Here is a 12,150-nt window from a genome sequence, read left to right as displayed (position 1 = left end):
CTTTAGTCTTCCTCTACCTTTGCATATGACTTGTATACCATTAAATACCATTAAACGTCGAAAAGATTGCATCCGACTGTATCAAACATGGTAGCCGATTATTGAGTTAAGACTTTATTGACTTTGGAAGGTAGCAGGTTGCAAGGGTTCATGTTGCATGACCTGCTGACCCTCAATAGTCCAAATATAAAATTCTTAAATTCTTTTAAATAATTTCTTCAGCATAATATCAGTCGCTTAGCTTCGCGGCAACCTTTCGAGAAACACGATTAAAGATTAAACTTTAAGGATGTCAGCAAAGGGTTGTCGCGAAGCTAACCGACTGAGGACCATGATTCCTCATGATATCCAGAGAGACGATCTTGGCATTCAATGGATTCGCCGTGTGGCAGAGGGAAACACTGGGAGCAATGCACCGGACTTGTGACAGATGGGTGTAGGATTAAGGACATCATAATTGGCTAGTACGTAATATGACCATAGACTGATAAATTTTTAACCATCATAAAAAAGAGGAATGTCTGGCTATCGCAAGCTCTCGTTCTAAGGCCTGAGGGTGCGTCAACGATATCTCATGACGAGGAATAATAGCGGCCGAATCGAATATATCGCTTTCTCATTCATCCCGTCGCAACGAAAGAGAGAGGGATATCTTCAATTGGGTTGACGACTGTGTTGGAATACATTGATTTTGTGAGATATTCGGGAAAATAAGGTCAATATTATAATAGATAAAAAACAAAGAATGTCGGGATGTTTGTAAAATAAAGTTATAAAATTCCAAAATCAATCAAAAATCTTTTAACATAATTAGATGATACATACATGATTATTTCCTTTCATTGAGTGTGACATTTTTTGTTATCAGAAGTATACAAAGATGAACGCACAAATAACAATGATATTTGTAATTTTGTTTGTCCGCCCATACAAATCTAATGAACGTGACATCACTATTGGACCGTATTTAATATGAGGCGTATTTAAGCGATCCTAGGCAGCGCCGCAAAGATGTCCTTATATCTCCGAAAGTAGTTATCGCAGATATACAGTTATTCTATAAAGTTGCTTTAACTTTCGTCATCCCTGTTACGCCGCTATTGGTCGATCACGTTATCTCGTTACAAGATATGTCGTCGTCGCATGCAATGCCTACTGGTGGTTTGACAGACTGTGGTTAAAAGACACATTTTAATAGTTATCGCATCTCGACCAATGAACGTCCACTACTATTTTAATAGGTAATTAAGTATATTCAGTCAGAGGTAATCAGTAATTATACAAGTAATTAAATTAGTGAGATCTAAATTTATTTTCATGTTACCTATATTTAGACTTTGTTCTTGTGTGTGTCTATGAATTGACGCAATATGTCTTTCATTTGACGTTACGTTTTTTATTTCATAGACACTACACATGCAAGGTGCGTTAATGTTTTAAATTTGATTCGCCACTGACTACAATATACCGGATTTCAACATATTTTTTTAGAGTGAGGATCACCAAAGATTTTTTGGTGATCTTCACTTACTTGGATCGCTTGTGTCATGTCTTTACTCTGTGGAAAAATATTAAATATGACGGGAGACGTTTTTCCTTGGTATATTCCATTTTGTAGGTATTTTATATGAACAAAAATTTTCATTGTTAATTATTCAAAATAATTCAGTAAAAATACAATTATAGCCTGGTCGGAAAAATAAGAAACCTCGCCTCACCTCGAACTAATTTATTTCAAGCGCAGACGGTTAAAATATTTGTGGTGCCTTCAATCTGGTTTTATATTTCTCTACGCCTATCATGCGACCAACGACATATCTCCTGACTAGAAATAGACAAATTTTAACCAATATAGGCCCTACCGGAAATAACGCTATCATTCATTGCGATGAGACAATACAGACGGGACCAGGACAAGTCAGTATTCGTCGATATTTTGTCTGTTTCTCTTCACTTGGTCCCATGCTAGTCCTACTGGTGAGGCTATAAATGTATTATTTTTGTGTTCTGTTTTTGATTAATGCATGTTTTCTAAATCAAGCCCTCTCAGGTGCAAGAATATTGGAATATTATTTTGAGTAATTAAATAAATTATTTTTTTGTAAACATAGACTGTAAAACTCATGCTGCTGTGCCCTGACAAAACTAAATGTTTAAAAACATCCATTTTTAAGAGATCGAAGTTCTTTGTTTTCACAATAGAACTCTATTAATTGATGAATATTATTAAACTGCTTTGAGAAAAATTTAGTACGGCTGTGCCGCTTTTGTTTGGTCGACTTGCGTGGGCACTACCGTGCCACCAAATGCATGCATTTTTCAGTATTTTAAAGTATTAAAAAAAAAATTAAATGTCAGTATATGTAAACATATGCGAGAACCTCGTTTATGAGTTTTTTGCCACAAAACACTGTATGGTACGGCGGTGTGATGAAATTTTCAAGATTAAACTCAGTTATGAAGCCTTTAATTTTTTTTTACCAATATTTCGTCTACAATATATTTTAGTCTCTGAATGACATTCTACTGCCTTTAAAATCCATTTGTACAAGGACTGTTTCAGTATTAGAAAAGTATAAATCCTTAGCATATCCACAGTAAGCCATAATATATTATGTGTGTTTGTGCAGACGACATTCCCTTTGGAGTATGTAATTGTGTAAATAAAATTTTGGGTTTGCTGTTTGAAATGTTAAATTTGTGTATAGCAAGTTACAGCTTTTGAAGTATGCTACTATTACAGTGTTTTTGCATCATTCGATATCTATAAGATTATATTTGTACATATTTGAGTTTACACATTTTTATTTTAATCTAGCATTACAAAAATTGTAATGCTAGATTAAAATTTACATAATTTACAGAGTTTTAAGTTTTGATAAAATATAAATCAGTAATATAACTAAGAGCATCTGGTCTCTTTTAGGTTATATCACTAACGTCAAATTAAAATGTACCTAATTTGTATCATTGTAAAGGTTAATTTGGGGTAAAATGCAATTAATAGTACAAAATGGAGGATCATTTATACTAATTGTGGATAACATTTATGCGTTTTAAAATTTTTTTCGTCTCCTAATCTTCGATTGTCTGATGCGGAAACACTTGTATGTATAATATTATATTAACGATTTGTCGAATGTGTTGTATATCATTTAATAAATTCTTCCATTTTGTAATATATCTGTAACAATATACCGTCTGTTTAATTTAATCTTTGACTGACTAGTGATCTTTGCTTATTTATCGTTGTTTTATGATCAACACATTCGTTTAGTCGTTAATGTATTGGGTTAATAAACATAGCGGTTAATATTTTACAAAATAACACAGTTTTCGCGTGAGATCTGTCATCACATTCATTGTTATTGTATTTAAATAAATATTACCGTGATCTTTGTACTTAAATTAGATTATTTACGAGATTTATTAGTTTAGAATAATTTTATGCCATAACTAATTTATATTATGTACTTTTATAGATTTTTTTATAATTTGTCAATAATGTTTAATAATATGTTATTTAATAAAAAAAAGAATTTGAAATGTATGTTTGGCATGTGTATCATTCGCTCAATTTTTGAAATAATAAAACATTAAATGTATTTAAGTAAAATGGGATTAAGCTATCAATGTACAAAAAATATACTTCTCGACATTGTACTTTCTTTGGTCTTGCAAACGAAAGAGCTTATAAAATTTAAGTATCCCAAAGGTAGATGCAAAAAAAAAATCATAATCAATGTAGATGACAAGAAAGTATTTTTAAATATTTTAGCACCCTTAGTGAATTTTATACCTACCGATTTTACACAGATAAAACTTGTATGTACGTATCATTAGAACAAAAATTTATGCCATGAGAATAAAAGTAAAAATTAAGAAGAAATTAGCTTTCGTTTGGTTTGAAAACTTAACTCAATCTAAAATTAACATCTATTTCTCGCAGTTTCTTCTAATAAAATAGATTTATGAAAAATATTACATTTGTCTAAGTCCAAGTCCAAGTTATATCTGTTGTAAAATCTACACAATTCTACATAGTAAGTACTTGAAGTTAATCTATGTTAACACACTTACATTCATAATCAAAAATTAATTGTTAACATCCAATAATGCTAAATTCGTGATATTTTGTGACGCCTTAAAAACTAATCGGTCCATGGCTGGTTAAAGAAAATTGAAAAGATGATATTTTTGCATCAGTGTTAACAATAATTTCTATGAACATAAATAATAAATATAAAAACATTCCATTTGGTGTATTATTCCTTTCTTAGTTTATTTACATCCTTTGCTAGCAGAAAAAAAAGTTCCTGGTTCTTATGAATATAAAACACTAGCGGACTCGGTCAAGCTTCGCTTTGTCTATATGCACTTCTCCCCTACCCCTACCCAACCTCTACCATACTGCCATAGCAACGTTTCCCGAACTTTATTCTACTGAGACCCGGTAATTTTTTAACTCCTTCGAGATCCACTAAGTTTTTGGACCCATAGTACCTATCAAACCGCCCGTCGAGCGATCATTATTGTCTCGTTAGTCAAGAAATAAAATCGACGATCTGCTAGTACGTATTTAAAGTCGCAGCATTGCCTCCATAATGCTGCCCTGCGACCCGGTATTTTTTTTGGCGACTGATGGGAAAAGCTGTACCATAGCCGTATCCTCCTAGCCCGCTCACTACAGGGATACACTGCGCAACGAAACATCTCATGTTCTGAACGGACTCGAAGTTTGGCGCATACTTTAATAAACTGCGTTGCTTATACACGATACAAGTAGTGTATCGTTAGACCATTAAAAAGAATGGACCTGTTTCGCACCCAAATTCACCAACAAAAAAGTCTGTTGTTTTTTGAGGGGGACGAGGTAATCTCACATATCGAAAATATTTAACACCATTAAGTATATTCTGTGTCCATACATTACATTCAACTATATACTTGACTCGCAATACACACACGCGTAATTTTGTACAAAGACTAACCAGCACATCGCTTAAACTATCCACAGAATATATAAGAATATTCGATTACTTGATCGAGTTTTTTGCTGTTCAGTCAAAAGAATCGATTCTTTTTAGAAATCGTTTTTATTACAAAGATAAATTTATGGTAGAAACACTTACAAATGAAACGTCCATCTTTTACTAAACTACAAGTTTTTGGCCATTTTTTATGCCATTCAACTACACAAACCGGCATTTTTAGGGAGCTCTTTACATGACGAAAACAATTACAACAATGCAACATCGATTCTATTGCAACAGTTTTTATAAACGCGTTAGATCATTGATTCTTGATCTTTGACAGAGGGATAACGGTTTACGATGCAGGTACTTTCTTTTTAATGGTCTAATTGTGTATCACAAAATATAATCTCACGTAGAATCTACATTTTAATTTTAGAAAAAAACGTAAATATTTAGTACGTTTAGTTTTACAGTATGTTTCGCTCTTTTCAGAGCTAGATTTTAAATAAAAAAAGGGAATAGTCTCCCATTTACACTTCAGAAACATAGGAGGTCACATTTAATTTAACCTGGAAATGGCCATTATTGAAAACTACTATTTAAAAAATAAAATACTATTTAGAACTTATATTAATAACAATATGTTTATAAAAATAATCGAATCTTCAGTTGGAACAGCAAAACATCGATCAAGCAATCGAATATTCTGTGTAACGAATCAGTGACGTGCTTGTTAATCTGTTTAAACGCGTAGGTATTGCGGATCAAATTTATAATAGTGTGTACAGTGTAGTGTAAGGTCACAAAATATATTTATTAGTGTTAAATATTTTGGACGTGTTAGTTTTCCTCGGCCCCAGCTTGTCCTCCTCAAAAAATGACAGACAATTTTGTTGGTGAACTTGGGTGCGTTAGGTGCGTTATATGTCCGTCAATTCCGTCAACATCGATGTTATGTTATTTTACGTATAGCAACATCGATGATAGTCGTTAAACTTTTAAGAGAAATTTAAAGAAATGAAAAATAAAGACTATGCGAGTGTAGAGTCTGCCAATCCGCATTGGGCCAGCGTGGTGTACTATTAACCTAACCCTTCTCATTCTAAGAGGAAACTTGAGCTCAACAGTGAGCCGAATTACGTTGACAATGAATGATGATGTAGATGACAAACAAGCTTCGTGTTGAACTGCATTATACCATTGTGTACTTAGTTCTAGATAAATTTGTAAAATGGTGGTATGGTAAATAAAAGAATAAACCTTGGCTTTGTTGTGAGCTCTTCTCGGAATAAGGCGCCTTTGGAACCCTCGTAACTTTAATTTTAAGTTTTCGACTTTAATTTCCACAATTAAATTATGATAACCTGACGTTTTAAAAGTGCTTGTATACTAAGCCTAACTGAAATAAATGAATTTTGATATTTTATCATCAATGTTTTTCCTTTCAACATCGACGATCATCCAACATCAATGATCATCGAGCATCCCTACATTTGAGTGCCAAAGCAAACAGGTCTCCATAAAATTAGTTTTAAGTTGTATTCTCTCAAATTATATAATCTGGTTTCTGATAGACACGATGCAAGTAACTATGATTACAAAACATGATGAAAAGTTAGGAATTGAACAAATGTGCTGTAATTATCTGTATTTTGTATAACATTCCTTCTGTTATGTTGGTAACAACGTATCTGTTTAATCTGTAGTTAACGGGTCGCCAATATGGTTTTATCTGTGGCTCCTATAAATATTTTGTATTTTGGTAATCTTGCAACATTTTATAATTATTAATTCAACTTTGGGCTCTTTACTTAAAATATATTATACTTATCTACTTACATTTCATATATTGTAAGTGTTTTGCATTTGTTTTCGAAATCAACTTATAACCTGAACTTAGCTGCGAAATCTTGGCGCCAGCGGAAATATGGAAAGTTCCTAATGTTGGCAGTTCTGCAGTTCTACGTGGTCCCAGGAAATGTAAACATGCACAGATAATTTTTCTCTAATTTTCTATATTTGGTGCATATAGCCTAATATTTTTGTTGCACCCATGTATTAATGAAAATAGAATACATTTTAACATTGTTTAAGTGACTACAATATCCATAACTTCGGTAATTTTGTTTTATGTCACTGCAGTGAAGATAGGCAGAAGCGTCGTCAAGCGCTGTAGAATTTCAAGTCCGCTAATGGCGGACGCTAATAATTTTGGAAGTTTCGTGATTCTATTGTTCTGTTTTTAAGAATTTCTCTAATTTTTATATTCGGGAATGAGTTTTCCTATAAGTGATCTCGTCCGCAGTGTTATAAATGTGCCAGTGATATGAAATGTTCGGTGTGAACATGACAAAAGCGCCCGCTAGATATGTAACCTTTTCCATAACCTCGTTTACGCGAATGGAGTAGATATGTGATCGATGTGTGTGCAACGGTGAACGATTTTTCGTCAGATTCGCGTTACAATAAGTGCGAAGTTATTCGTCATTTTAGTGATGGAAGTGTCCGCGTCGCGGTTTTGCAATCCGACGCCCGTTTTCGATGTAACGTAAGTGAGCCGGTCGATCGCTAAAGCCAGTGTAAGCAGGGACGGCCGCCACCAGCCTAACATGGCTGCGACGCAGGCAGAGTCTCAGCGGAGCGATGCGAACGTAGACCAGGTTCCGTCGGAGCAGCTCAGTGACTCGCGGAACGTTCTGTTACAAAACGGCACCGACAAGACCGTCGGGCGCGTTCCGCCCGATGGCGTCGTGAACACAAAGAGTAAATCGCCGATGTCGGGCGAGCCGGGCGCGCCGCGCGACGCTGGCGAGGCGCCGGGCCACGAGCGGGGCGGCGAGCGCCCGATGCCCGACCAGTACGGCGCGTACCGGTACCCGGAGGGCGCGGACCCGTACTACGGCCAGAGGCCCGGGTTCCCCGGCAAGCCGCGGCCGCCGCCGCAGCAGCGCTTCTTCCCCGGACAGGCGGTGTCGCAGGCGCCGGGCCCGACGCCGACGCTCAACTCGTTGCTGCAGTCGAGCGGCGCGCCGCCGCACCGCTATGCCAACAGCTACGAGCAGCCGCCGGCCGGCTATGGGCCCGCGCCCGCCTGGCCGCCGCCGCGACCCATGCCGCCCTACAACCCGCAAGGGAGCCCGTACAGGAATTCAACCGTAAGTTTCTCTTAGCAAGTCTATCAAGTTGTGCATGCCCTAATCTCAGCGGTAATGATATGATAATTAAATACACTGAACTAATTAATTGATTTAAATGTGTAAACAGCTGGGAAAACAGCTTTGTAATCATGCATTTAAATATGAAGATACCATATTGATGTAAACAAGATTTTCACTAGTCAATGGCAAATTTATCTGTCATATCATACTACTTAATATGATATTTGTAAAATTCAAAGCAGAACAAACTTACAGAATTAAGTAATTAGTGATATACTTAATCATATGCAACTAATATGTTGTTTGGTATTGGTTACTCTGTAGTATTATTATTACAAGAAACTGTAGTACACCAAATATTATTAAAATTAAACAAAAAACAGTATTAGAAGAAAATTTCATTTTTACTTTCTTATTTGAGCCCTTCATTCTACTCATTTACATATTTGGAGCAATGTCTTAAATCTCTGATAGGTCTGTTGAATGTAGACGTTTATTTGAAGAAGAACTAAATGTACATTACCTTTTTTGGTGATCAAGTTATTATTCTTATAACATAATGAGGCTTGTTGTAGAAACTTAAAAAAGTTTTAAAAAAGATTCTGATGAATTGATAACCTCCTCCTTTTTGTGAAGTTGGTTAAAAACAATAGTAGAGTGGGTCTCATCATATTGATATTATTTAACTTGGGTATATAACAAAGAAGTTAATTATATTTTTAAAAATGATGGTGAGTAGTTATATGCTATTATAAAAACAAATTAAATTAACATAAATATTATTTATATACTATATATAATAAAATAAAATACTATATAAAAACTAAATTTTGAACCCTTTGCCTACAATGCAGACAGCATTCCTGTGCTTAATCAGAAATGTAATTATTTTAAATACAATATGGCTAATTGTCGAAGTTTTACTCTTTAATTGTATTAAGGACTTTTATGCATGTGAATGTCAATCAATTCATAATGAAAGGATACAACCGCTCTCCGCTTCAGAGCCTGTAGGGATGCTGCAGAAATCATTAATAAAATAAATGCATTGTATGCAATCATGCATGCAAATGCATCATTTGAGATACAGATGAAAAATAAATTGGACCTCTGTATCTTGAACATTGCCAAATTTACCATTGTTCGCTTTTACAAACTCTACAATTCTACCATTTCAAATTATTTAAGAATTTCAAGAATTTCAGTTCTTTGATTATTGCTGCCGATAGAGTTGATCCTCATATATCCCAAAGTGAGCCATTGTGTCAAAACTACCAGAAGTACATTAACATTGGGAGGCATCCTCAGTTAAAAGACCTCCACCTGGAAAGGACACAAGCAGAACTTGGTGGTCCCATTAGAGCATCTAGTATAGAATATCCAAGACCTGTACGCCTAGCATGTGACCAAAGACATCTTATGCAGAGAAATAGAAATATTTAGACCAATGGCGGCAGAGTAGTTCCCAGTTCCATCTCTTTTGCCCCAACACAATTAAAGAGATAGAAATATTTCTGGTTGCACATTATTGGTTGACATTTGTTTTGATGAGATACATTGTTTGGTTTTTCATTAGGCTCACTGATTGAATGGAGCCGAAGCTAAAACTTTCCAGAACAGTTGTCACATATACTTTTCGAAAAATTACCTACCACTGACTGTTATGCCCAAAAACACAAGGAAATATAAACTTTAAAATTAGAAATAAAATGTTTAGTACTTGTAGAGCTTACTGTGCTATGGGAGACAAACATTTTGAAGGACCACAGTTTAAATGTATTACCAGCAAAATATCTCTATAACATGTTTATAGACCTTGACGTCACTTGGATATCCTTGACGATACACCTGCTGGTCTGTCTTTTCTTTCGTCTGGGCTGTTTCCGCACTTGGCCATGTGATTGGCCGTTGTATGTGGGTCCTTTGGTGTAGGTCCCCGCACTAGAAGCTTGTTGTTCCATTACCAATCCAAAGTTTCAGACCAATCTCTGGACCATAATGACTGTTAAGTATATCATTTCGGACCCTGCACATCCACATAAGTAGTGTCCCTCCAGGAGCGAGTATATTAATATACCATGTTGGCCTTTTAAGGCAGAATGTGTAGTCATAGTCACTGATGTCAGATAATCTTGTGAATGACAAAGAAAATGTCAGTTTTCTTGTGTTCTTGATGCAGGTCTTCAAGAAGTCCCTGTTTCACGTTGACCCCTTCAGATAGATTGATTGATTGATTGTGATAGTCCCAAACTAGATTTCTCCTCCACTGGGTGCCTCCAGGTACATCAACAGTTTCTTGGCTGGGATGTGTTTTCCCTCCTTCGTGCTTACAAAGAAATGCCCTATACTTGGGCCATACTCTATGTACAATGTTTCCCAACAAAAAATGTGGGTATAAATCACTAGTCATTTCACATCTAATTATAATTATAATTAACTTGTTCTTTATTTAATGAAAATAAACTGGATTAATAAGCTTAGAAAAGTTTGATATAATTAATAAATTTAGAATAACATTTAAAAAAAAATTATACATAATTTAAAATAAATCCTACCTAATATTATAAATACCTAATATTATAAAGCTGAAGAGTTTGTTTGTTTGTTTAGTTGAACGCACTAATCTCAGGTACTACTGGTCCAATTTGAAAAATTATATCAGTGTTAGATAGCCCATTTATCGAAGAAGGCTAATTATCCCTGAATTCCTACGGAAATGGAAACCACGCGGTTAAAACCGCGCGGCGTCAACTAGTAAATTATGAAATGACATGCATTTTCTACCTTCATATCTTAATTAGTTTGTTGGTAAACAGATCTGTGTCCATACACATTCATTTTTAAAACAATATGCATTTTTACTTACAATTGTGCTGCTAGTGAAAAAACTGAAAACTTAAGTCTGAAGTTACATAACCTCTAAATTGCAAAATGTATTTTGCCTCAGATATGACCTTAACCTCTGCAAATCTAATATGTCGTTACAAAATTCATGTATGTCGAAAATACAGTGTAAACTCTATATAACAACACTATAGCGACTGTACATTTTATAGTGTTATAGAGAGTGGATGTTATATGGAAAGAAGAAAAGTGTATGAGTAGAACTTTTTCGTCAATACACAGTGATTTTCTTCTACTAGCCATGTTTACTATTTGAAAGGTTGTGAGCATCTAAGAATATGACAACATATTAAGTCCATGACTTCTAATTATTAGTCATGGTCAACAACAGTACACTTGCAATCCCAATTTGTAAACAAAAGAAAGAATTTCTTAGACAGTGTTTTTTGCAAGTTGCCGATAGTCTGGTTTATTACTGGCCAGGACTATGAGATGAACATCATAGTAAAGCGACATAAGGACGTAGACAGCTGCACGATTTTCACTAATTCTGGTAACTTAAAAAGTACTTTTTATTACTTAATTGTTGTTATTGAGAATGGGTGTAACACTATATGGAGTGCATCATTGTATGGAAGGCAAGCTAAACCAATCAAAGCCATGTTATGTCGACGTTCTAGCGAGTTTGTTGTTAAATCGAGTGACATGGGTTTACACTGTATTCCTATTGTCAAAGACAATAAAACAAATTAAAAAATGAGGGTATAAATCACTAGTAATTTCACACCTAATAATAATTATAAACAAACCATGCATAATTTAAAATAAATAGGTTATGAATGACGTACATTTTCTACCTTAGTTTCTAATTTCTTTGTTGAAATATACAATTTTCGCAGAGGTATGCGTGGTGGATTTACAAAACGGAGGTCCTGGGTTCGATCCTCGGCTGGGCAGATTGAGATTTTCTTAAATTGTCCAGGTCTGGCTGGTGGGAGGCTTCGGCCGTAGCTAGTTACCACCTTACCGGTACCACCTACCTAGCAATTTAGCGTTCCGGTACGATGCCGTGTTGAAACCGAAAGGGGTGTGGATTTTCATCCTCCTCCTAACAAGTTAGCCCGCTTCCATCTTAGACTGCATCATCACTTACTATCAGGTGAGATTGTAGT

At 35.1% G+C, this 12,150-nt stretch overlaps 1 protein-coding gene across 8 annotated transcripts in view; it reads left to right on the top strand.

Annotated features, from left to right (window-relative positions):
- Nucleotides 1–6,924: 6,924 nt before the first annotated feature.
- LOC112046638 (trithorax group protein osa) overlaps nucleotides 6,925–12,150 on the top strand; it is a 176,930-nt gene continuing 171,704 nt past the window's right edge. For all 8 annotated transcript variants that reach the window (XM_052888487.1, XM_052888486.1, XM_052888485.1 and 5 more), the window contains exon 1: nucleotides 6,925–8,131. In XM_052888487.1, the coding sequence (XP_052744447.1) occupies nucleotides 7,586–8,131 (546 nt within the window). In that variant the 5' untranslated portion in view covers nucleotides 6,925–7,585. The remainder of the gene's footprint in view (nucleotides 8,132–12,150) is intronic.

This window comes from Bicyclus anynana, chromosome 22 (assembly GCF_947172395.1).
Source record: "Bicyclus anynana chromosome 22, ilBicAnyn1.1, whole genome shotgun sequence".
In the NCBI taxonomy this organism is placed as follows: Eukaryota; Metazoa; Arthropoda; class Insecta; order Lepidoptera; family Nymphalidae; genus Bicyclus; species Bicyclus anynana.
This window is presented reverse-complemented; position numbering and strand designations above follow the sequence as displayed.